The 21,010-nt window shown below is 43.4% G+C and overlaps 2 protein-coding genes across 4 annotated transcripts; one reads left to right on the top strand and one right to left on the bottom strand.

Annotated features, from left to right (window-relative positions):
* Window positions 1-10,523: 10,523 nt before the first annotated feature.
* Window positions 10,524-15,257, top strand: LOC136532100 (calcium-transporting ATPase 3, plasma membrane-type-like). The gene is given in 7 exon segments (XM_066524711.1): window positions 10,524-11,781; window positions 11,783-12,085; window positions 12,087-12,629; window positions 12,720-12,878; window positions 13,624-13,795; window positions 14,112-14,410; window positions 14,657-15,257. Coding segments are annotated over 7 exon segments (2,640 nt in total). The 5' UTR covers window positions 10,524-10,887; the 3' UTR covers window positions 14,927-15,257.
* Window positions 15,258-15,457: 200 nt separating this feature from the next.
* LOC136532099 (uncharacterized) lies at window positions 15,458-20,739 on the bottom strand. Of its 3 annotated transcripts, XM_066524710.1 has the most exons (6): window positions 19,646-20,739; window positions 18,175-18,639; window positions 17,017-18,042; window positions 16,638-16,800; window positions 16,371-16,464; window positions 15,458-16,250 (listed from the first exon to the last, which is right to left on the bottom strand). In XM_066524710.1, the coding sequence occupies exons 1-6, from the start codon at window positions 20,675-20,677 to the stop codon at window positions 15,536-15,538; spliced, it is 3,495 nt and encodes a 1,164-aa protein (XP_066380807.1). In that variant the 5' UTR covers window positions 20,678-20,739; the 3' UTR covers window positions 15,458-15,535. The 3 variants fall into 3 exon arrangements, with proteins under 3 accessions (XP_066380807.1, XP_066380806.1, XP_066380805.1); XM_066524709.1 differs by having other exon boundaries at window positions 15,458-16,464; window positions 16,638-16,782; XM_066524708.1 differs by having other exon boundaries at window positions 15,458-16,464.
* Between the last annotated feature and the right edge of the window lie 271 nt (window positions 20,740-21,010).

The following is a 21,010-nucleotide window of genomic DNA, read 5'->3' on the forward strand; positions in this document are numbered from 1 at the left end:
TGGCCTTTCTTGGTTGCTCGACTCGGTTGTTTTGACTATGATTTCTTCAGCTCTCTCTATTGTGACTTCCACTTGGTCCAAGTCTTTCGAAAGCGGACTTCCTTTGATTTTGATCTTCCTGTTCATGAGATGTTGCCATTCTGTCATTTGTTCTAAAGACTGTTGATCGGAGAAAATCTCGAAGCTATTCTTGTTTTTCATTGGGATATGAGGTCACCCTGAGTTCTAGTGCTTCTCGGATCTTATCATAGGGTGTATTCGCTGCTTGTCCTTCTTCGACCTCTCGTTCTGATTTCCTTCTATTATACTCGGCTACGTCTGATTCATATTTGATCCAAGTGTCCTTTCGCTGTTTAGCACGGCGTTGACGTCCTTGTTTCAATTTATTCTTTCTTTCTCTCGCTTGCCTCTAACTCTCAGTCTCACCATCGTGCCCCTGGATAAATGGTGATATGTTGGATTCGGACTCATCTGAAGACCTCACGTCGGGTACTTCTAGGGGGATCAATGGTGATCGAGGATGGCAAATCATGAATACTTCTCTAGTGTGAGTTGTTCTGTCATCGTCGTTGATTTCCATACTGCCAGAGCTATTGATAACTTCAGTAGAGTTTTCGAGGTCATAGATCGAATCTCCTTCTTGGTATGGTAGAGTTGTTGTTGTCGTATCGTCGACTAGTTGGGTGCCGTCATCCTCAGGAATGGTGCCTAGCCAGTGAACGATATCAGTCTTGAGATGTTATGGTTAAAACGAGACCTTCCTTGGGCTCCTTTTAGTGGCATTCTAAGCACTGGATAGGTGGATCCTTCGCACCATGTCTGATAGGATGTTGCCACGTTGTGTAGTACGAATGGAAGAGGATCCGACTTCTTTGAAGTATTCTGAGTGTACTCCGAGTAGTATTCTTGATAGGTTGACTGTCATATTCCGGAGCTTTGTCAGAAAAGAACTCGGTTTTCCGAAAGAACTCGGACAAGACTTCGTCTCAGGAAGCAGAACTTGAGTTTGAATCAGGATGCGTGAAGTCGTGGAATCTGAGTCGGGTTGGACATTATGAGCTGTGCGAATCTTCCGATCAGCTGATCTATCATTGTCGCCGAAATGGAAAAGTCCTGATGATGATCTGAATCTTTGAGGAGACGGCCTTGGAGCTTGCCAACGTCGCGTGCCTCGTAGATCCATGAACCAAAGATGAAGGTCGATCCCTTCAAGAAGATCATGTTGTCGAGGTCCATCGAGCTCTCGGATGCAAAGTCGCCGAAGGCCCCTACCTTGGCACGCTAGATGTCAATGTTTGACCACTGATAGCCTGCCACGGGGGTCCCTAGGGCAGTATGTTCAGGCTTCAGCGTATGCAGAACTCGATGGTAAACGCAAGAGACAGTCGATTTATCCTAGTTCAGACCCTCGATCTTTGATTGAGTAATAGCCCTACGTCTAGTCGGCATTAGCCTTTGCGTTGGATTGATTGTCAAGTGTTGTGTCGTACAATTGTTGTCTCACTTCCCGATCCAAGGAGCCCTGCCCTCCTTTATATAGTCAGGAGGCCAGAGTCCTAGTCGGTTTACAATGAGAGTTCCTAATAGGATTATAGAGTAATACTGCTACTAAGATTACAGGAGAAGAATCCTAATTAGACTAGGTCTTCTCCCTTCCTTGCAGGGTATCTCGTGGGTCCCGCACTGACAAGACTTTGTTTTTTCTTTGGCCGTACTATTAAGGGGGGTATGGACGGGTAGCTTGACCTAGGTGAGTCTAGTAGGTTAAGTGTGGTGCACACTTATTAAATCTAGCACTAGGTAGCTCGTAAAAAGCCCTTAGATCAATTAGAGCAAATTTCATTCACATATGATTATGAGTTGGAAGTGAATAGAGGGTCAAATACTGACCGGACGCTGGTTCCGGTGTGACTGGACGCTGGCATAGAGTGTGGTTAGTTCATTTGATCAAGGTGAAGTCATCTGGATACGATTGGACGCTGAGAGGTGAGTGACCAAACACTAGGTGCTAAAGTCCGGTCAACTCCAGTAAGGTTCCAGAGAGTGAGAATCCTGATCGGATGCGTCCGATCAGTGCTGACCGGACGCTGGTCAGGTTCCAGCTACTAATCGGACGCTGAGTAGCAAAGTGACCGGACGCTGGGTGCCAGAGTCCGGTCAACATCAGTAAGGTTCCAGAGGGTAGTTTTTGTGATAGGAACGCGTCTGGTCAGTGTTGACCGGATGCTAGCCAGTGTCCGATCACAACTTAAACTGCACAAAGGTAGATGAACTGACCAGAGCGTCTGGTCACCTTGACTGGAGCATTCGGTCACCCCATAGAGGCACATAACGGTTTGTTTTGAATAAGGGGTTATAAATACTTCCTCCATTCACTCAAGGGATCACTTTTGCTTATTCCAACAGCTAAGAAACACCCTTGAGAGTGCCAAGAAGAGCAAGGTCCTAGTGAGGTGATTGAGATTTAATAATCCAAGAGAGGCCTTATTAGTGAAAGCAAGAGTAGCAAAGTGTGCATCCACCCTTCTCATTAGGCTTGTTGTGGTCAAGTGAGAGTTTGTGCTTGTTACTCTTGGTGATCACCATCACCTAGATGGCTTGGTGGTGATTGGGAGCTTAGTGATCATCCTGGCGGAGCTTGTGGATGACCCAACTCAAGTTGTGAGCGGTTGTGGGTGATTCACCACGGATGGAGTGTCAAAGAATCAACCCATAGAGAGCACTTGATCCTTGCACGGATCAAGGGGGAGCTACACCCTTGCGCTGGGTGCTCCAATAAGGACTAGTGGAGAGTGGCGACTCTCTGATACCTTCGGCAAAACATTGTTGAGTTCCTCCTTCTCTCTTTACTTTAAACATTTACTTTGAGCAATTCAATTCTTGTCTTTATATTCATAGAATTGCCATGCTAGAGTAGGATTGGAACATAGGTTAGTAAAGTGGGCTAACCGTAGGGTTTAATTATTGCAAAGAATTTTAGAATTAGCCCAATTCACCCCCCCTCCTCTTGGGCATCTTGATCCTTTCAGCCTCCACTTCAGTAGTTTCATCTTCTTGTGGTCTAATATCACCAATGGCCAATTGCTTAATTGCTTTACAAGGTGGATCCTCCTTTTCTACAATACTTGAATCAACTTGCTCCACTTAAGAGTCATTAGATTCATCAAATGTCATGTCTACCACTATTTCAACTCTCCTGGAGGTTTTGTTGAAAACATGGTAGGCATGCTCATTTGATCCATAGCCAAGAAGGAAACCTTCATCAATTTTAGGTGCAAATTTAGAGGTCTTGGGTTTCTTGTTTAATATGAAACACTTGCACCCAAATATTCTAAAGTAAGACACCTTAGGCTTGTTACTGGTTAGAAGCTCGTATGAAGTCTTTTTTAACTTCTTGTGTAGGTAGAGGCGGTTGATGGCATGATAAGCGGTGTTGATGGCCTCACACCAAAAAATGTATGGCATCTTGTACTCATTTATCATTGTCCTTGCCATCTCGATGAGTGTTCAGTTCTTCCTCTCTACTACACTATTTTGTTGAGGGTTGTATGGAGTTGAAAACTCATGCTTGATGCCCTCTTCATCAAGAAACTCCTCAACTAGAGTGCTCTTGAATTTGGTCCCATTGATGCTTCTCACTTTCTTGATTGGGAGACCAAAGTCCTTTTGTGCTCTTCTAACAAATATCTTCATCTTTTCTTGAACTTGGCACTTGTCATACAAGAAAAATACCTACGTGAAATAGGAATAGTCATCAATAATAACAAGACCATATTTGTTACCCCCGAGACTTAGGTAGGCGACCGGTCCAAAGAGGTCCATGTGTATTAGCTTCAATGGTTGCTTGGTGGTCATGATGCTCTTTGGTGGGTGAAGTACGCCAACTTGCTTTCCCGCTTGACAAGCGCTACAAATCCTATCTTTCTCAAAGTGAATATTTGTTAGTACAAGGATATGTTCATTTTCTAGAAGTTTAGCCAAGTTCCTCATCCCAACAAGGGCTAGTTAGCGATGCCAAAGCCAACCCATGCTAGATTTTGTCACTAAACAAGTCTCAAGCTTAGCTTTACCTTTGTTGAAATCAACTAGGTAAAGCTTGTTCTTTAATCGACTCATAAAGACAATAGAGGAATCCTCCCTTCTAAAGACTTCCACGCCTTTATCCATAAAGAGACAATTGTAGCCCATCTCACACAATTGAGAAACAGGACAACAAATTATAACTTAATGAATCAACATGTAATACATTTATAATTAATGCTCAAGAGTTATAGCGACTTTACCAAGACCAATCACATCCCCTTTGAATTGTCTCCAAAGACAATATTTTCATTTGAATGTGTCATCGGGGAATATGATGAAAACATACTCATTTCTCCGGTCATATGATTTGTACATCCACTATTAAGCACCCAACTTGATCCACCAGAGGAGTATGCCTGCAAAACAAGTTTAGTTCCTTGATTTAGGTCCCCAACTTGACTTGGGGCCTTGCATGTTAGTCACAAGAAACTTAGGAACCCAAATAGAAGTATTCCTATATATGTTGGTTATATTTGGCAACCACTTTTCCACTGCTATTGTTCTTCAAAACAAAGCATGATGTCAAGCTTTGTCGAGGTGCTTGGATCTTTAGTTGATAGGCATACTTGTTCTTGGTGCCCCACATTGATTCCCTAGGTTTCTGGAAAACCTATTTCTGATGGAACACCTTCTTCATGGGCTTAGTCTGGTCAGGAACAAAATTGGTAGCCTTCTCATTCTTGCGGGGCACTGGCACTACCGCCCTTCATCGTAGCAATGTCGCTGTGCGGTAGTACCACGGCTATGCAGGCTGAATTTGTACTAATTCTAGTCCTTCCTCTCAAACTGCACACGCTCATAGCCATTCACTATCTTTCTTCCATTTATCTTGGCCCCTTTTGTGTGGCCTAGCCCATGCTTGATTGAGGGATGCCTTCCTTGCTTGAATTGTGGCCCTTTTGATTCATCCTTCTTCTTGTCATTAAATTGAGCCTTACCCATGCACCCTTTTCTAATGATTTCATTGAGCCTAGTAGTCTCCTTTTTTATAGCCTTCATGTTTGCAAGGTTAGTGGAATAGGCATTCAAATCAAGATTATAATATTTTCCACTAACTTGACTAGTGGAGGGAGTAGAGGTTTCCTTTGTCTTAGAGGGATGTGAGTTGCTATCCCAAAGAATGCCATATTGCAGCTCAAGTTCTTTGTGCTTTTCATCCAAGTCACAATACTTTTTCTTGAGTATATTATTTTATTTCTTTATGATAGCATGGTCCTCTTGCTCTTTGGCCAAGGCCTTGCGCAAGGATTCCACCTCACTTCTCTCTAATGCAAGAGCTTCTTTGCTAGCAATGTAGAGATCCTCTTGTTGGATAAGAGTCTCCTCTCTAGATTCTAGCTCGGCTTGGACACTCTCTAAATCCTCCATTAGTTTAGTGATGAATAATTTGGTCTTTCCATCCAAATTTTTAGTTATCATGTTTACTTCTTCATCACTAGATTCATCATCACTAGAGCTATCACTACTATCACTACTAGAGATATCACTAGGAGGTGGAGGTGGAGGTGGAGACTTGGATTTTGGTTTTACCTTCTCACCCTTTGCCATGAGACAAATGTGAGGGGAGTAGTAGTCATCATCAGACATGTTGTTGAAGAGTTTTGGTGTAGGGGATGACTTGTGAATAGCAATGGTTGCAACCTTCTCATACTCTTCACTTGTGCTCTCTCTAGTTGAATCCCATTCATGCCCAATGTGAGCCTCTCCCATGTATTTCTTGCTCTTTCTTCGGTCGGTCTTGTCCTCTTTCTTGTCCTTCTTGTACTTATTGTCTTTGATCTCATATGGACACTTGGCAATGAAGTGATCGGTGCTACCACAATTGTAGGATGTCCTCTTCTTCTTGTTTGGAAACTTCCTCTTCACTACCTTGTAGCCTTGCTTCTTTAGCCCCTTATGAAACCTCTTCATAAAGAGAGCAACATCATCAACCTTCTCATATTGATCATTATCTTTTTCACTTTCACTTGAGGATGATGTGGTCTCTACTTGCTCTTGAACTTGCTTGCTCACCTTGGGCTTGCTTGTTGAAGCTTGCTTGTTAATCTTGGACTTGCTTGTAGAGTCATGCTTGCTTGATTTGTTGGACTTGAGAACTACATCCTTGATCTTTATGCCATCTAGCTTTGCTTGCAACTCACCAAGCCTTTTCCTTTTATTTCCTTCTTATCTTTGCATATCAAATGTCAAGATCCTTCCAAGTACATCATTTGGTGTGAAGTACTCAAACTTCTTGTCTCTAATTAGAGGCCACTACGATCTCATTTCTAGGTGAGTAAGCTTCCAACATGATCTTCATGACTTTGTGATCATCTAGCTCATCACAACCATAGCCTCTAATCTTGTCCACCATAGTCATTAATCTATCAAACATCTCTTGTGGCCCTTTTCCATCCATGATCACAAACCGATTAAGCTTTGCCATCAACAAATCAATTCTTGCCTTTCTCACTTTGTCAACCCCTTCATGTGCAAGGTGCAAAGTATCCCATATTTTCTTGGCAACATCAACACCATTAACTCTATTGTACTCATCACCATCCAAAGCACCAAGCAACACACTTGTGGCTTGACCATTGAGATGAATAATTCTCATTTCATCTAGTGTTGGATTCTTGGGATCAACCAGTGGCTCGAATCCATTGCAAACAACTTCCCAAATGCTAGAGTAAAGACCTATAAGATAAGCTCTCATCAAATGTTTCCACTTAGCAAAGTTAACCCATCAAAATGAGGTAACTTGCCCGTGGGCACATTGATGAAAGACTTCCGATCAAGGTTAGTCATAGGCATAGAGGAATAATTAAAGGATACGATGGCATATTTGTTGTTGGAGTCGACTTTGCCCTTTTCTTTCTTCTTCATCTTGCCTCCCTTTGACACTTGGTAGGACTCATCATCATCTCCATCTTTGAAACTACTTGAGATGTCACTTGATGATGCATTAGTTGCCTTCTCTTCTTCTTCCTTGCTTTTCTTCTTTTTCTTCTTGCTTCTCTCTTGAGCTTTCTTTCTTCCTTTCTTCGCTTCTTGTCTTCAAGTCTTTGCTACTCCTTCTTCTTCTTCTCTCTTTCTTCTATTTTTGCTTTTCTTGCTTCCTTCCTTCTTCTTCTTTCTTCATCATTGAGATCTCTTTCGGCATCAGTGGTCTCAAGATGTGGGAGCATGGTGTTGCTCGCTATGGACACGCTGAGCTCACTACTGTCGGTGTCATGCAGCTCAACTCGCTTCGGATCAACGTCCACCGGCTTCACACCACTAGTACCTCCTCCAGGCTCCATACCTCACGCGGTGAAGGGCACACGAGGTAACCTGCTCTGATACCACTTGTAGGATCTCTGGTTAGCCTAGAGAGGGGTGAATAGGCCTGTTAAAAAAACACTCAAACATTCATCAAATTCAACCTGTGGCACTGCCGTGCTGTGCCCACAACACTACCGCTCTGTGGCACTACCACACCTGTAGACAATTTCATGGCACAATTCAAAAACTATGAATGGAAACTTGAATCAGATAAATTTCTAAGCTTCCTACAGGTATCTGTAACATAGATCAACAACTAGAAGTGGTAGGAACACCACACACAAGTAGATCAACCACAAATCCCTAGAAATCACCTCAACACAATATGAAATGCAAGTGAAATAACTTAAGCACAAGATGACACAAGGATTTATCTCATAGTTCAGCTCACCACCAAGGCTTACCTAAGTCCACATTGTTGAGGTTAGCCACTAAGGCTTAGGACTTTACAATCCCTTCCTCATTCTCAAGTCAAGAGACTTAACTCTTGAGATGAGATATGAGTTTACTAGCTTCAAAAGATGGTTACAAACATCTCGAGGCTGCCACACAAGTTGGCAAGCTCTACGGGCGACGCTCTAGCCAGGCTAGGAGCAAAGCTCCAAGAGTAATAAACACAATTGTCGGCCAAAACGTGAACCAAGTGCTCTTTCAAGTTGGGGAATCAAAGGATCTGCTCTCTAATCGAGTTTGGGACCTTTTTCTCTCAAAGATTGATGGGAAAATCAAAGGAGAAGCTTGGGAGCTCAAAGTCACCAATGGAGGAGAGAGAGAAGAGCACTTTTCTATTTTTGGTCGAACTAAACCGTTGGGGAAGAAGAGAGAGACGTTGGAGAGGAAGGAAAAAAAGTATAAATACCCCCGTGCCTTCCAACAGTCACTTAAGTCATGGCAGTGCTACGGCTCTAGTGCGGTAGTGCTGTTTAGCGGCAGTGCCTCTCTCTAGGTGCGGTACCACCGCACCAGGCAAGACAACAAGAGTAAGGGTGGAGTGCTGGCTATCTTGGCTGTGAAACTGAGGATGTATGTGAAGATATTAGGCTCTTGGTAGCACATGTTAGCTTAAGCATTGTGTCTCCCTTTATAGTATGGCTTTTCCTATACTCAAATAAAAAATATAAAAGAATTTAAATCTCCTCTGAGTTTGAAGCCATCAACATGTGTAATTAGGGGGCTCCTCCATTTCGTATAACATCCTCAAATATAGATTCCCTGTTTGTCCTCTTGATAAATCTCATTAGTTCTCTAATTGCGTGGTCATTATCACCAAAATCCATAATTAGGGCTTGATTGCACTTTCACTATTGTTGATAATTTTGACCCTATATAACGACATTCATATGCTGATTTTGGAAAGACGGTTTTCGCCTTCCGCTCTAGGCTGTCTCTCAAGGAAACAAAGCGTATTAGTACAAAAAACCTGTTGGGATGGCTAGAAGAGGCGAATATAGCCTAACTAAATACCTTCAATGGAAAAAAAACAAAAGTAGGCACAAGTATTAGTACAAAAGGTAATCCTTAATATTTCTATGCACCAGCCTAGCAAGCAAAGCAAGCCTTCCTATGCAATTCTAGTAGCGAGAATATCAACTAAATTGCAAATAATGCACACAAGCTACTCAAATTGAATTGCTCAACTAATCGAGCTCCACAATATAACAACTACTCCATATAGTTACTCAACTAGTCGAGCTACTCTAAAAACTACACAAGCACAATATGATCAATTGAATAACAAGTGTAGTAAGGGCAAACTATTGGGAAAGTGACACAGTGAAATTTTCACCCGGGGTTTAGTTGCTTGTCGACAAGCTACGGCCCTGTTGAGATGAGTCTTTGGACTACCACACCTCCACAATCCTAGCAAGCACTCAAGCTTGTCCCCGACATGGGTGTGTGTCTATTAGCTGGTAAAGCCAACACATCCCAATTGAAGTCTTCTAAAGAAGGAAAACATATCCCAATTGACGCTTTCTTCACGAAGTGTAATAAGAATAAGAACTTGTAAGATGGGTATGCTACCCACTTAGCCAAGTGTTGTACGTGTAACTTTATTCTTGATGAGTGTAATATGTAAATATATCACCTCAACTCTCAGGTAAAGACGTCCAGTAATTATTATTTTCTTTTTTTTCTTCTTTTTTTTTTTTTTTTTTGCTTTTCTTGAACGGGAATTGAAGTTCAAGATCAAAATGATGTGCTCCCGAACAGGAAAATTACCGTAAGTTCATAGGAAAAAAAAGGACCGTGTATGTTAAGTGCATATGAATTTGCCATGTTTTTTTCCTTTTTTTTTGGATAGGGATCTGAATTTGCTATGTTGAGGACAGAGGACCAAACAAGCAAAGCAAGGTCAGGGTTATTCTCCAAAAACAAATTAATGGTTTTCTTGTTATATACATGTAGATATCCAAAACGTATTGGTCATATTCATAAATGGAGTGATAATTATGTGCCTTTGTTAAAAAAGAAAACAGAATATCCTCCCAATAAGTAACGGGGCCACAGCGGGAGTGAGATTTTTCGGACAAGAGAATGAACTATCCGGTGCTTGTACTTGTGCCTGTCATTCCTGCACGTCACGTGGTCAGAAAAATTCAGCAAGCATACTCAAAGCGGGGGAGGAAGGGGGAGACGGCAATCATGCACAGCGGCCGTCGACGCTCGCCCGGGGCCCCCCCTCCCCCTCCCCGGCGCATCACCAGCTCCCTGCCTCCGGCCGCCGGGTCCCATGGCCGCGGTCGGGGTTAGGGGCTGCGCTGCGGCGGCCAAATAGCCCTCACGGCCGCCTCCGCTTCGGGCCCCTCCCCGCCGGCGACCTCTGCAAGCGGGCCCACCGTGTCCGTATCTCTCAACCTGCATATAGCTTTTTGAATTTTGATGATCATCTATCATCTTTTTGTTTCATCATAAGTTTTTTTTATGGGCCCAGAGCCCTCAGGATAACCTATGATATGTAGCATGTTATGCTTATGCCAATAATTATTTGAGGTTTCTTAGTGTCACATATTCTCATTAGAAATTTTTCTTAGAATCTTTCATATCACCCCAAAGAATGTTCAGTTGTTACTGTACCAAAACTCATGGCTTCTTCCTGAATGGCAGGAGAAGCTGCGTGTTGATGTGCTTGTATCGAAGTCCACGCTAGCAGAGCGAACATGGTAATTGTGCAATGGTTCATTTGCTTCATCGCATAACTTGGACTCCAAGATGTCACATTTTCTGACCTCAATCAAGGTCCTCAATGCTGCTGTTATCTAAGCATGTTGCCCAAACCACATCTACTCAGGTGTTTCACTTCAGAGTGAGTGTGTCGTTCCTGAAGGTGTCAAAGCTGCTGGGTTTCAGATCTCTGCCGATGACCTAGCATCACTCGTTGAAAATCATGACACTGAAAAGTTGACCGCGCTTGGCCAGCTGGATGGGATCGCAGACAAGTTGGCGACGTCGTTAGCTGATGGAATCACCACAGATGAGTGCAGCCTGAATCAACGGCAGGACATGTATGGAGCGAACAAGTTCACGGAGAGTGAGGTCCGCGGCTTATGGGAGTTTGTGTGGGAGGCACTGCAAGATACTACTCTTGTAATTCTTATAGCATGTGCCCTTGTATCTTTTGTTGTCGGCGTTGCCACGGAAGGGTGGCCGAGTGGTGCCCATGATGGCATTGGAATTTTTACAAGTATCCTCCTGGTTGTTTCTGTTACTGCAACGAGCAATTATAAGCAGTCTTTACAATTCAGGGATCTGGACAAAGAGAAAAGGAAAATTTCTATTCAGGTTACCAGAGATGGGTTCAGACAAAGGATATTGATAGATGATCTTCTTCCTGGTGATGTTGTCTACCTAGCTGTTGGAGATCAGGTTCCTGCAGATGGCCTCTTTATTTCGGGGTATTCTGTATTGATCAACGAGTCCAGCCTAACTGGTGAGAGTGAACCTGTTGTCATAAATGAAGACAACCCTTTTCTTTTGTCAGGGACTAAAGTCCTAGATGGATCATGCAAAATGCTGGTTACAGCAGTAGGGATGCGAACACAGTGGGGCAAACTAATGGCTGCCATCACTGAAAGTGGGGATGATGAAACTCCGCTGCAGGGTAAACTAAATGGAGTTGCAAATACTATTGGAAATATTGGTCTGTTTTTTGCCCTTTTAACTTTTGCTATCCTCTCGCAAGGGCTAGTGGGCCAGAAATACGTTGATGGGCTTCTTTTAAGCTGGTCTGGAGAAGACGTGCTGGAGGTACTGGAACATTTTGCCATTGCAGTCACAATTGTTGTTGTTGCTGTTCCTGAGGGATTGCCTTTAGCAGTGACATTGAGCCTTGCATTTGCAATGAAGAAGATGATGAATGAGAAGGCACTGGTACGACAGTTAGCTGCCTGTGAAACCTATGGGCTCAGCCACAGTCATCTGTAGTGACAAGACAGGAACTCTTACAACTAATCGCATGTCTGTCATGAAGGCTTGCATCTGTGGAAACATCATGGAAGTGACCAATCCACCAGTGCTTTCAAGTTTTTCTTCCAAACTCCCAGAATTTGCTTTGCAAATTCTTCTGGAATCCATTTTTAACAACACTGCTGGTGAAGTGGTGATTAACCAAGATGGGAAGTGTCAGATACTAGGGACCCCAACTGAGGCTGCTTTGTTGGACTTTGCATTGTCAATACGTGGAAACTTCAAAGAAAAACTGGCAGGAAACTAAGATTGTTAAAGTTGAGCCTTTTAATTCAACAAAAAAGAGGATGAGCATCATTCTCGAGCTTCCCGGTGGAGGATACCGTGCACATTGTAAAGGTGCTTCAGAAGTAGTCTTGGCTGCCTGTGATAAATTCATAGATGCCAGAGGTACTATTGTTGCACTTGATAAAACAGCTACAAAGAAACTCAGTGATATCATTGAAACATTTTCTAAAGAAGCACTCAGGACACTCTGCCTTGCTTATCAGGAAATGGATAATAGCTTTTCCATTGATGAGCAAATACCGCTACAAGGATACATATGCATTGGTATTGTTGGGATCAAAGATCCTGTTCGTCCAGGTGTCAGGCAGTCTGTGGCAACTTGCCGGTCTGCTGGCATTGCTGTTCGAATGGTTACAGGAGACAACATAAATACAGCAAAGGCAATTGCTCGTGAATGTGGTATACTTACTGAGGATGGTATTGCCATTGAAGGTGCTGAGTTCAGAGAGAAAAATCCCAAAGAACTCCTTGAGTTAATTCCAAAGATGCAGGTTTGCCATGTACCTAATAATTTATCTTTAGCTTGCAAGTTTTTATCCATATAGGAAATCCTCATGTGCCAGTATGCCTGTGTGCTGAAGGTCCTGGCTCGATCGTCACCACTTGATAAGCTTACACTTGTGAAACACTTGCGTACCACGTTTAATGAGGTTGTTGCCGTGACTGGTGATGGTACAAATGACGCACCAGCACTACGTGAGGCAGATATTGGACTTGCCATGGGAATTGCAGGGACTGAGGTAATAATATCACTAAGCAATGAGTATAATATCCTCGAGATATTGGAGCCTACAAATCTTTCATCTTTTAGATATAATCTTGCAAGATTTTGCAAGCTAAGTAGACCTGAATCTTGACTTCATACTCTGGTTTCCTCCTTGAAGTCACATCTATTTACTCCACGACTGATTGATCAGGAGTATGCACTTTGCACATGTGTTCATTGGTAATGGCTGCATTCTCAATAAGAATTTCCTAGAGGAAAGCCCATTCATAGGTAGAAGTATATCTTCAAATTCTGTTATCAAGGCCCTCCACCAAAATTCATAGAGGCTGCCACACATATGATGTGTGTTTCATAAACATATGATGTAATGCAATGTTGATGCAAATAAACAGTGGCCTGTATGGCTTGTTAAGTATCAGTGTTCAACTACTTCCTCCAGTCACAAGAACATGTTGTTTAGGACAATATTTTATGAAACCTTAAAAATTACAAACATCAATGACTTTTAATTGTGACCAAAAGCTAGTAGTTCCTAGTACAATATGGGTTTTAATGCAATTTCTGATAATAATTCAATAAAATAAACATATGCAAAGGTGATATATCCTCTACTGGTTGTGGTTGCCATTTTATGTGTGTGTTGGGAGAGGGGGGGCTCTTTTTCGCCCTGAAAATAAGCTCTTCTGTATCCTCCATGATCTGAATAGGTTCCAGAGCACAAACATTTACTACCAGACTCTGTAAATTGCTTTACGCAGGTAGCAAAAGAGAGCGCTGATGTTGTTATTCTTGATGATAATTTCTCCACCATCGTAACAGTAGCCAAATGGGGACGATCTGTTTATGTCAACATCCAAAAGTTTGTGCAGTTCCAGCTGACTGTTAATATTGTCGCACTTCTGGTTAACTTCTCTTCCGCGTGCTTTACAGGTATATTTTCCTCTATAATCACAAATATAAGTCCATCTAGGTTTTAAGTTAAACTTTTTACACTTTTACTATTGATATCGATGTTAAAGTTTTATATAGATTGATATTAAAAGATTAACATTGCTAGATTCACTAAGAAAAATACTTCTATAAATATAATTCTTTCCATTTAAAATAATATATTTTTCTAGATATTGTTAGTCAAAGTGTCATATTGAAGACCGTGTTAATGGTCTCAATGTGATCAGAGGAAGTTTTATTCAATAGTGTCAAGTTATCACCTCTCCATCTCATGATATACATGTTCTCATGCCAGGAGATGCTCCACTGACAGCTGTTCAACTTCTTTGGGTTAACATGATCATGGATACCCTAGGAGCACTTGCGCTTGCAACTGAACCACCTGATGATAACTTAATGAAGAAATCACCAGTTGGAAGGGCAGGGAAATTCATCACAAACGTGATGTGGAGGAATATTGTGGGGCAGTCAATATTCCAGTTTGTGGTCATTTGGTATCTACAAACTCAAGGGGAATACTTGTTTGGGCTTGAAGGCTCTGAAGCTAATACTGTTCTAAATACAATCATATTCAACACTTTCGTCTTCTGCCAGGTAAATCAACCATCACAAAATCCTCACTTTACCTAGTTTTCTACCATAGTCTATTCAGTAGACTAAAGTACCAGAGATAAGAGAAACTGGGCAGAAATGAGGAGGCCATTCCTTGGTTTAGCATTCTAGAGTACAGGACAAGGAACAGAACAGATAAGAGTTGGAAAGACAGGATAATGATGCTTTTTTTTTTTTTGGTTTCTAACAATATAGCTTTCCAGTGCTGAATCTGTGTATACCATGTAGGTGTTCAATGAGATAAGCTCAAGAGACATGGAAGAGATCAATGTTATCAAGGGCTTGCCACAGAACTCCATTTTCATGTGCATCCTCGCTGGCACCATCATCTTCCAGTTCATCCTCGTCCAGTTCCTGGGAGATTTTGCTAACACCACACCTCTCACCCAGCTCCAATGGTTCGTCAGCATTCTCTTTGGTCTCCTCGGGATGCCCATTGCTGCTGCCATCAAACTGATTCCTGTGGAACCTCATGGAGACGATGGACGAATATCATAATCATGTAGATTAAGAGCAATAGATCAGTTTCACCAACTGCTAACTATTGTAACCCTTACCTAATGCATAAGAATAGGAGCAGAGCACCAATTTGTGAAGAAACAGTTAGTTTGACTGCACCATAAGTACAGAATGGGTTGGTTCTCGGTGGCATACTAAATTGTATATTGAATCGTCCATTTTTTTTCCTTACAAATAGTGCCTTGTGGCTTGTATACACTAGCGTCCATTCGGTATTATGAAATGGCGTCTGGTGGGTTACAATAACGTGGATTGGCACATAAGTTATACATGTGTCAGTTCTAAGTAGACTGTAAATTTGAATGCAACAGCAGTTATATCTCTAGCTTGATTCAAACAATTCATTTCTGATTTCTGCTTGTCAGTGGAAAACTGGAAATGCTCTTCTATCCAATCACACGGTCACTGCAGTGCCTTTGTTGAACAATGACACCGTTATTAAAAAAAAGGACAGCGTGATGCAAATGAGCCCCTGGGCTGTACCATTACAGCAAATGAATATACACGCTTAAAGAGATGCATATGCCTAAGTAATACTATCCAGTTGCAAGTCACCAATTTGTTGCTTACAACTGGTATGTACATCAATCAGACATCGGTGAGAACAGATCTTATCAGCTCTTTTGCTTTCTCCAGTTGCTGCCTCGAATCGTCATCATCAACAAGCTCATCGCTGACATACCTATCAATCTCAAGGAAATTCTCACGAAGAAAGTCACGAGTAAGCTGCAGCTTTTCCAATGCTAGGGAGTTGTTCCCTAGCAACTTGTCACAAACGAAAAGAGTCATGCCCAAGGCAATGCCATACTCTGATCTTTGCAGCGTCAACTGGAAGGTGGACAGAAGGACTCCGCTCACGCAATCAAGGATTCTGGGGCTTCCTTTCTTCAGGAGGATCGCCATCATTTCTGCTAGCTTTCTGCATAATGGTGAGTCCTCACCCTCTGCAGCCGGATTGCTTTGCTCGTCCTGGCCAGGCTCTTTGGAATCAAGAATCTCATTCTTTGCCACGGCAGTGACCCACAGTGGTAAGACAGAGTCAGCAAAGTGGAAGACGTTGGGTGCCATTTCATTATGTGGTCCAATTAGCCACCGGCATACAAGACCCAACAAGAGAAGAGGCAGCCATTGCTTCAGAATAGAAACTATGCTGAGTGCAAATCTTGAGCCAGCAAAGGACTCGACAGCTGGCACAAGATCAAGAAGATCATTTGCAAGGAAGAAGGCTTCCTCTGGAGGGCTTGACTCCTCAGGTGAGCTTGATAAGACCAAATGAAGTAGCTTGGCTGCGTATGTAAAGGAACTGCGTACAAGCAACAAAGCGTCCTTCAGATCATCCCCCTTGAAAGATGAACTCTGTTCCTGATGCTTTTTGATGGATGATATTGCATATTTTATGTAGGATGATGCAAATTTGAGGCACCTTATTTTATCATCATTGACTGGCTTCATAGTTGTGTCAACGATAAACTTGAGAATTGAAGCGCCCAGCATAATCGCATTAAACGTGCCTTTCACTGCATTTGCATTAAGTACATCACCCACTTAGCCGGCAGTAACATTATACACAGATATTTACATTATTTTGCATGTTTTCAGAAGATAATACAAACATTCTGGTTTTTTTAATGTGACAGTAAGTTTAATAGATTTTTCACATCAGAAATTGTAAAATGTGGTGTAGCTATACCTTCAGATTCTCCTTTCTGCTGGTCTTTTGATCGTGAAGCTTTTCCATTCTTGTTCGATTTTGATGGTGGATTGTTAACAGTTCCATTTAGAAGTTTGTCGAAACAATTGAGCAGATGGTCCAGTGACTGATTTGCAGTTGAGGACTGAAACAATGAAATTTCCTATAGTAAAAAAAATTATCCAAATAAAGTAGACCTTTAACAATAGAATGGAAAAGGAAAATATGATTGATACATAAGTGTCGGAAAGCTATCAACCCAAGTGCAGTTAGCAAATTTTATTACCAGTTCACAATGATATTCCAACTGATGACTACTGGCTATCAAAATTTTAGTAGAAACTGTGAGATCCAAGTGTGGTGGAAATTTGGAACTTACCTCAAAGCAGCTTCCAGTTTGATTAACATCTGGAAGGTCATTACATGTAGCCAGACTCAAATAGGCCAATACAGGTGCAAGGTCTAAAGAGTCCAAATATAGGCACTGCTCAACGTACACTTGAGAAATGACCTTCAGGGAAGACAATGCAATCTCTGAATAAGAAGATTGAAGAAAGGCATCTCTCAAGTCTTTAGATTTTACTATTTCATTGATCTGCCATGCTGCCCCCGCTGCAACAACAAGCTCTTCATTACTGACTTTTGATTTGGATGACGCCTTTCCAACAACACTGTCACGTACTGGTATTTTCTTAAGTGCCTTGCCTTTCTTCCTCCTTGAAAATGCAACAGGGCATGGAGGAGGTTCAACTCCATAGATCTCAGCAAAATCAGAGGCTTTTGATTGCAGAGTATTAGTCAATGCTTCAAACAACTCATCAGACCAGTCACCCAAAACTATCAACTTATGTGCTTCCAGCACTGTTTCCTGATATTCTTCTTGCTTTGAAATCCTAGCAGCATTCACAACTATATCCATGCATTCCTCATGCACCACAGATAGATCATCAGGTAAAACAACTGGAGCTATACTAAGAAGGGCAGCCCGAGCACCCTCAGAAACAGCAATTTGAAGGACCAACCTTAACTTCGCATTTGCAAAGAATTCTTGCAAAGCAGCCAAACTAGAGCGCTCGTCGGATAAGCTTTTTATAAGATTGACTGAAGCAATAATAAGGCCATCAATCTGATCTGAGTTACATCCTGGTTGTGATAATGCGAGAGTAATTGAATATTTGACTAGATCAACAATAGACCTTGGGGATGACCCTTCAGACAGAGCAAATTCACAAAATCTTGCCCCAGCTGTTGGTGACCTCTTGATTAGTGCAATGCAGCGAGCACATGCTTCTTTTGGGCTCAACTTTGATGGAAAATAAGAAGGAACGAGGAGCTTTGTAATTTTTTGAGCAATGCGGGGATGATCATTTGCAAGTGAAGACAATAAAGTACCCAGACCAACAACCTGCAACAGAGAAGGGAATATAAACAGCCTTCTTGAAGATATAAAAAGAACACTCTAATATGCTCGAAGGGAACAAATTATAGATCTTAAGGTTATTTAAGTTCATAGCATAGTTTGTAAAAAGTACCATACCTTATTGTATTGGAATGATCGAAGATCACGAATAGCTAAAAGAAGATCAACAGCAGCAGCTCTGATAGACATAGCAGTATCTGAGATCATATCGCTTAATCTTGGAAGTAGAACTTTCAGTATGTCATGACTTTGTGGATTGTCAAGCAAGTATATGAGACCATTAAGTGTTGATAGCCGAACCTCATTGCAAGAATCCTTGGACATGTCGTCAACAATTTTACTCAGAAATTTTGAAATAGTGGGGACAGGGACAACTTCCCAATATTGGTTAAGAATACGACAGATTCCTTCAACTGCAACTGCTCTTATTTCTGGGTATTCATCCATGAGGAGCTTGTCTATCAAGAAGAACTGCTTCTCTAGAAGAGGATCATTAACATCCTTTGTCACATCTGGATCTTCAAGGGGAAACAAATCTAATAGAAGATGCAAAGCATTATGGCGCACATTGGAGTTTGCGACCTGCCAAGCAGTATCCAGTTCAGATAAGGCAAAGAAATTTGGCTAAATGTAAATAACCAGATATTATCATTAATATAACATAATATATGCTCAATGATGAACTGTAAAGCAGAAAACTAAACAAATAATTAGTCCAGTTTTTAACAATCAAGTTGAATTCAACTTAAGCTTATCGAGTTTTTCATGGCATTGACATTTCATGATTTATTGGGGACATGAGAGGAATATAATACACTACAGAGTATTAGTGTACCATAGTAACCAATAATATCCTACATTTCTTAATAAACCTAATCATAGTAAAGAATGATTTCTCAGCTCCTTAATGCATATGCGTATCATAGTAAAGAATGAGTTCTCAGCTTCTTAATGCGTGAAGTCAGGAACATAACAAAATGTGATAAAACGAATGGAGCATGTAGTGTACCATAGTAACCAATAATATCCTACATTTCTTAATAAACCTAATCATAGTAAAGAATGATTTCTCAGCTCCTTAATGTGTATCATAGTAAAGAATGAGTTCTCAGCTTCTTAATGCGTGAAGTCAGGAACATAACAAAATGTGATAAAACGAATGGAGCATGTGATTAGGCATCTTAAAACAGCAACACCTAGCTTTCCTAGGAACGCGATTAGGCACTAGATGCCACCCTGCTGTCAGACTAGCACATAGTGCCTTTAAGAACTCTGTTGTGGTCAACCATGTTTATATATGGAAGTTAAGCATCAGCAATGTTCAGTAAACTATGGGATGTGTTATGTCATAGGTTACTTGAGTATTCTTCAGAGCAGGCTAGTATGTGAAAACATTATGTCAAAACTTCACATCCTATTAATCTTCTGCCTAAATTCAATTGAAGGGTAATAACATATAATCGACACAGTAAGCAATTCCATTCAGTGTTTCTATTATCTGACAGTTTTATCCCATTCTTGCTGGAATTACTAGTAGTCACACACACTGCCCACCACCACAAGACAAAAGACAAGGCAAGATATATACCTGCAACGAACGGAACAGCACAGGTTCCGCAAGCCGGAACACCAACTTTTCAACCCCAGCAACCGCTCTCTGCTCGACGAAAGGCGACAGGATCTTCCTGGCCGCCTTGGCCACCTCCTTGCTCCCGGCGTGTACGGCGCCCTCCACCATCCCTTGCAGGAACGCCTCGCCGACCTCCCCACGGACCCAGCTACCGTCCTTCCACGCCCTGAAGATGACCTCCCCGTAGGCTACCACCGCGGCGCGCTTGCCCCCCGTCAACCCCACCTGCGCCCTGATGAGCTCCAGCCCCTCCCTGGCGATCCCTTCGCTGACCCCGAGCACGAGCGCGAGGAACTTCCTCCCTTCCTCGGCCTTGAGAAAGAGCGGCGAGGCGAAGCAGCGCAGCAGGAGCATCTTGAAGTCGGAGATGCTCTGGTCGTCGTCGTAGTCGAGCAGCGGCAGCGCGTCGCGGAACGCGAAGAGGCGGCGGAGGACCGGCCTGGCGCTGGAGCCGGAGGTGAGCGCCAGGGCGACGAGGTAGGGCAGCGTCTGCGCGACGAGGGCTTCGCGTCCCGGCGCGTCGGCGCGCCAGGCGAGCTCGAAGCAGGAGGCGGCGAGGGCCGCGACCGGCGGGTCGGCGTTGGCGAGGAGCGCGAGGCGGGCGTGGAGCAGCGCGAGCGGGCAGATGAGGTCGTCCCATCGTGGCGGGTGGGTGGGGTGTGTGACGAGCAGGTGGAGGAGGACGGAGGCGGGGCGCGGAGGAGGGGGTGGGGGCGGGGGCGCGTCGGAAGTGGAGCCGGCGTCGGGGTCGGAGGGGGGAGCGAGGGCTAGGGCGAGTGCCTGCGGGAGGGAGAGGAGGAGCGGGTGGGAGACGGGGAGGGAGTGCACGAGCTGCTTGAGTTGGGGCGGGGCTTTGAGTGCGGCGGTGGCGGCGGCCGGGATGAGCGTGGCGGCAAGCGCGAGGAGGTCGGCGGCGGAGGAAGGGACGGAGTTGTCGCCGCCGCCGGCGGGGGTCGCGCCACGGCGGGGGCGGCGGCGCGCGGGCGGCATTGGGCGGGGACGATGGGGATTTCGTGGTGGGGTTTCGAAATGGTGCGCGGGATCGACGGGGAATTTCCCAGGGGGGGGGGGGGGGGAGACCTGGACCTGGAGACTGGAGTCCGTGACTGAGAGAGCAGAGAGGACTAGAGGGGGAAGAGCACGTGGTGGGTTTGGGCTCTTTCGGGCTGTATTGCCAGTGGGCTGTTCGTGATGGGCTACGAGGCGGTGCTGTCCGTAAAGATCGACCGCGTGCTTGTGATGAGCCCACGTGTTTGTGATGGGCTACGAGGCCAGCGACAAACGTGAACACAGATCCGGGCCTTCCTCATAGAAGGCCAGGAG

The sequence above is a fragment of the Miscanthus floridulus genome, unplaced genomic scaffold (genome assembly GCF_019320115.1).
Source record: "Miscanthus floridulus cultivar M001 unplaced genomic scaffold, ASM1932011v1 fs_522_3_4, whole genome shotgun sequence".
Classification (NCBI taxonomy): Eukaryota; Viridiplantae; Streptophyta; class Magnoliopsida; order Poales; family Poaceae; genus Miscanthus; species Miscanthus floridulus.

What these genes read in the sequence shown, in the direction of transcription:
- LOC136532099 (XM_066524708.1), bottom strand. Translation starts at nt 20,677, where the DNA reads ATGCCGCCCGCGCGCCGCCGCCCCCGCCGTGGCGCGACCCCCGCCGGC. An exon ending in AAACTGGAAGCTGCTTTGAG is followed by an intron (nt 16,801 to 17,016) that starts GTAAGTTCCAAA and finishes TTTTTACTATAG; the next exon opens with GAAATTTCATTGTTTCAGTC. An exon ending in GCAGAAAGGAGAATCTGAAG is followed by an intron (nt 16,465 to 16,637) that starts GTATAGCTACAC and finishes ATGCAAATGCAG; the next exon opens with TGAAAGGCACGTTTAATGCG.